The sequence below is a fragment of the Beta vulgaris genome, chromosome 5 (assembly GCF_026745355.1).
Source record: "Beta vulgaris subsp. vulgaris cultivar EL10 chromosome 5, EL10.2, whole genome shotgun sequence".
Classification (NCBI taxonomy): domain Eukaryota; kingdom Viridiplantae; phylum Streptophyta; class Magnoliopsida; order Caryophyllales; family Amaranthaceae; genus Beta; species Beta vulgaris.
The window spans coordinates 3,942,717-3,947,700 of NC_079206.1; the positions used below are offsets into that span (position 1 = coordinate 3,942,717).

The 4,984-nt window shown below is 33.0% G+C and overlaps 1 protein-coding gene across 1 annotated transcript; it reads left to right on the forward strand.

Annotated features, from left to right (window-relative positions):
• Positions 1-2,368: 2,368 nt before the first annotated feature.
• Positions 2,369-3,291, forward strand: LOC130591539 (brassinosteroid-responsive RING protein 1-like). Its single transcript, XM_057394890.1, has one exon. The coding sequence runs from the start codon at positions 2,471-2,473 to the stop codon at positions 2,993-2,995; it is 525 nt and encodes a 174-aa protein (XP_057250873.1). The 5' UTR covers positions 2,369-2,470; the 3' UTR covers positions 2,996-3,291.
• The last annotated feature ends 1,693 nt before the right edge of the window (positions 3,292-4,984 follow it).

Consider the following 4,984-nt stretch of genomic DNA (forward strand, 5'->3'; position numbering starts at 1 on the left):
CAAGATCCCACATGAATATGCTTTTTTATATATACAAATGAGAATATTCGGTCAAAGATTTTAAAGTTTCACCCATCAAAGATGAAGTAGGCACTATATTATGGGACGGAGGGAGTAATCCGTATGAATTAATTAACGAAATTCCTTTTCTTAATGATTGTAAATTTAAGTCTCTCCTATGTATTTAAGAAAACACTATGAATGTGAAAGTATCCAATGTAACCGTTTTATATACAACATATATATGGTGAAAACCGTGAAATTAATCAAGTCTCGTTAAATAAAAAAACTTCAGAATATTTTTATTTTGAAGCGATTTTGAAAACACTTCTATAGTTTTAATATTTGTATTTTTGAGGTGGTTTTTTGTAATGAATGTCTCAAAAAACTTTTAAAATATTTTTATTTTGAAGCGATTTAGTATAAGGAAAGCAATTTCTCAATAATGGTCCTTTTGGTGATGTTCTTAGGTATGCTAATCTGATTTCCTTTCAAAAAAAAATTATCTACAATTTTGCTTATATACTATGTTTGGATGATTAATAAAAGTACATGTTGTTCGAGTTATTATCCTTTCTTAATTCTACAATGTTCAAACTCCAAGTTGTGTTGCTTCAAATGATTAAAAGTCTCAAAGTGGCAAAGGGCAAGGGTTTCTACCTTTTCCTTATATTTGTCAAATCTTTTAAATTAGGTTCGGATCGTCCGTGTTTAACTTATTTTAAGTCTTTATTAAAAAAAATAAATTTAAGTTTGATACACTCACAAAACTGAGTCTAATAAGTTTAGATAAACACTATTAAGTTCAAAAAAGTGAAAAAAAGTTGAGAAAGACAGGATCTTTGTTAGAAAAAGGAGAGGAAAGACACAAATATTTGTCAACGTTGAATAAGTAAAAATAAGTTTATTTGCTACAAATGCTTAGTCCTACATATGTTATACATACCCCCATCTCTTCAATATTCATTGGTATTTGGTAGTATGAGATATGAATAGGTGTTCCATCTAGTATTTTCCTTATCTATTGTTATCTACTCCCTTCGTTTTTTTAATTAATACATTTATGTTATGCACAACAATTTAAGTTATGTCACTTTTAAGGTCTTTTTTTTTTTTTTTTGACAAGTAAGGTCTTTGGAATGTAAAAGTGAAAAAGTAACACCTCCAGGTGGAAAAAGACAAAATAAATATAATAATATTATTTTATGATGCACCAAATACCCCCAATACAGAATGTTTACACAACGTAACAATTACAAAGAAATAATTATTTAAAAAATTATAGCAATTAGAAAATTGAGGGAGTAATTATTAAGTTATTTGACTTTTGACTTTATGATATTTAGATACCTTTCAATTTTTAACCAACTTTTTACCTTTTACTAGTAAATTTTTGTTTCTTGAATTTTGCTAGAACTTTTCACTTTTCAACTAAATTAACATGTTTACTAAATGAAAAAATTTATCACACACATGCGCTATACCATATAACAATTAGGCGGATGTTACAACTTACATGTCTAATGGGCCCACCCATAATTGAGAAATGAATTCATGCTACCAGACTTTTGACAACAAAACAAAATTTTGCTAGACAATTTGTAAAAGTAATTTACTACTCTACTCGAAATCCATTTTTCTTATTTAATTACTGATTTTTTTTTTCAAAGACTGGTAAAGAGAATTGTCTTTTTAACCGTCTCTTTGATTCGTTTTTAGTAAATGAAAGAAAAGAAAGAGAAAAAAACGAAAGAGAAAAGAAAGGAAAAAACTTTTCCATATTTTGGTTTAAGTTTTGTTTCCTCTCAAAATTGGAGGATTTTGAGAGGAAACAAAAATAAAAATTCTGTAAATAAGCTTTTCTTTCCTTTCCTTATATTTACGATCACTTAAAATGTCTTTTAACCAAAGATTGAAAACATAAAATGTTTTCTTTCAATTTCTTTCTTCTTTTTTCAAGTTTCTTCTTTCAAATAAGTTGTAAATTGATCAAAATTTCTAACAAGTTAACTCGATCAAGCTATACCGGCAAGACCGATAATCCTACCTCCTAAAAACGCTTGTAATAGATTTAATCCCATAACTTTAAAATCATAAGACACACATCTTACCACTAAATCAAGAAATTATGCTTTGTACTAGTACTTTATTAATTCACTACTAGTAATTAGTATTAATGGATGCCGACTCTCTAACAGAAGTAGCATATACAAGTAACACGATGGTCCACTATACAGTGTCCCCCTTCTCACAATTTAAGTTTATACTTTATCTAAAAATACACTCTCTTATCCCACTATCCCATGATTCCCATCACCATCTCTCTATAAATATAAATCCCAATACCCACCTCATCCTCCCATTACATTCTACTCCTATCTCTCTAATCTCTATCCCCCTCGGAAAAGAAAAAAAAACACACACACCCCATCCACAACACAACCAAAACAATTCCTCCAAAATCTCAGAAATGGGGTTTCCAGCAGGATACACGGAGGTGCTCCTCCCCAAACTATTCCTGACCGCTCTTTCTCTCCTCGGCTTCCTCCGCAAGTCCGTCCTCTCCCTCCTCCGCCTCCTCGGCCTCGCCTCCTTAATCGAGCCCGCCTCCCCCTTTGAGCCCGACCATCCCGAGCCCGGCCCGGCCCTCTCGGAATCCTCCGCAGCAGCCCTCATCCGGGAGATGCTCCCCGCCGTCACCTACGCCGAGGCAATCGCCGCCGGGCCCGACGAGCCCGGCCCGTCGGAGAGCTGCGCGGTGTGCCTGCACGAGTACGAGAGCGACGACGAGGTGCGGAGGATGAGAAACTGCCGCCACATGTTCCACCGATGCTGCGTGGACCGATGGATCGACCACGATCGAAAGACGTGCCCGTTGTGTAGGAAGCCGCTGGTGCCGCATGAGTTGCAGGAAGATTTCAATGAGAAGCTTTGGGCTGCTTCTGGGATACCTGATTTTTATTCTGAATATTCTCCTATAACTAATTTCTTATAGTTTTCAACAAGAAGAAGAAAAAAAAAAAGTAAATAGCAGTTTTTCTTTCTATTGGCTAACTTATTAGGTCGGAATTTTTAGGTAGTTTTTGAACTTAAAAATTAGGTCTTGAATCCGAGATCTTTTCGAGCTAAGTTAGTTAAGGTATAAATTACTGACTCCAGTTGATCGAGTCGTATGAGATGTACATATTACTCCTTAATACTTACTACAATGAAAATGGAAATGGAAAGGAAGACAAAATTAAAATCCATGTTCTTACATGGAACTTTAGTTATTACTAATTGATTTTGATATGTGCAGTCTTAACTCTCAAATCTTAATCACGTTAAATACTTTATCTATTTCAGAAGGTAATCGTTATAAAAATTACATGTCGATTGATATTATTAGTGTCTAATAATTAATGTTTTAAATCTGTTGCTTTTTGTACACGTTTACCCTTTTTTTACAATTTGATGATAATTTTTGTCAAGATTGTACAAAATTGCTTGTCGATTGATATTATCAGAGTTCAATTAATTGTTAAAATCTGTTGCGTCTTATACGCAATTTTTGTTTATCTTGGTAAAATTTAAAGAATTTGATAGCATTTTTGTTTCTGGTAAAATGGGTAAATAATAAAATATGGTGGGGGACAAGTTTGCCTTTTTCTTTTTCTTTGGCTTTAATTATTGTGTCATGTTTGGCCACTAGGCCACTTGTAAAGACCAAAGTAAAATGACAATGTGTTTTTGGTGCATTGGGTAAGAATTAGAATGACGTATATATGATAAGTTAATAACGAAGCAAAATGAGGTACTAAATGTTTATAATTTTATAAGATTTGACAGCATCCTTATTGGCGTATTGTTGAGGTTTGGTTTTTTCATTTGGATGAATTGCATCATCAGAGAGACTTTTCTTATACATATTGGAAATCATCTTATATAGGCTGAATTAGGAGAATTAAGTGAGTGGTCACTAATGGTGGCTGTTGTGTAGTACATTTATCTTTTTGTGAGTAGACTTGGATCTTTATGTGGACAAATATCTTTAAAGCTACTATTCCCACTCACAATGTCTGTGATTGTTTGTCCTGTTTCTAAATTGGTAGTACTTACTTTTTAAAAGTGGTATAGATTAGGAGTAATAATGAACCTGATAAGTTCGTGAACGGTTCAGGCTGACTCAATCAAAACTCAGTTAAATCTCAACTCGTTGTGACTCGGTTGGAGACTTAAACAAGCCAACCTGAGCTAAGCAATCGGTTCGAAAAGCTCGTGAACAACTCGATTAATATTTTATATTAAAAAAAAAAATTATTAAAAAAATATTTTATATTAAAAAAATAGTTATATGTATTTACAAGCCATTAAAATCTTGTTTTTTACCCAAATTAATGATGAGGAGGACAAATATGTTTTTAAGCTTAGCTATCTGTATCAACTTGAACTTGGCTACATGTTTTATCAAGAAAGAGATTTTCATAAAGTAGGTGAGTTGTGCTCTATGGTTTTAAATTATGATACTATGGTGTTGTTTGGTTGGAAGTTATTTCCCTTGAAAATACAAATTCCTAGGAAATACATTATGGGTGTTGTGTTTGGTTGGAGGAAAATGGGAGAAGCATAGGAAATACAAATTCCAAGGGAAATAGAATTTCCCATGAAACATGGGAAATTACTCACCAAGGGGGGAAATCACTCACCAAGCCCCCCCTTGGTGAGTAATTTCCTAGGAAATGCAATTTCCTATGATGTCAACCAAACAATTTTGTCTAATTCCTAGGAAATTAACAAGGGAAAGAATTTCCCATGAAATGTAAATTATCATGGGAACTTACTTCTCAGGTGAACCAAACGAGCCTATAATGCAAAAAGCTTATATTACGAGAGCAGTTGCAACATTGAAATTCCACAAACAAAATTTAGCTTTTAATTATCTTACCCAAGCTCTTAAAATTCACCCAAACAATGGAGAATTTCAATAAAAATTTAATGAAGTGAC

Bases quoted from the DNA above. Each gene is read 5' to 3' on its own strand.
- LOC130591539 (XM_057394890.1), top strand. From the start codon at position 2,471: ATGGGGTTTCCAGCAGGATACACGGAGGTGCTCCTCCCCAAACTATTC.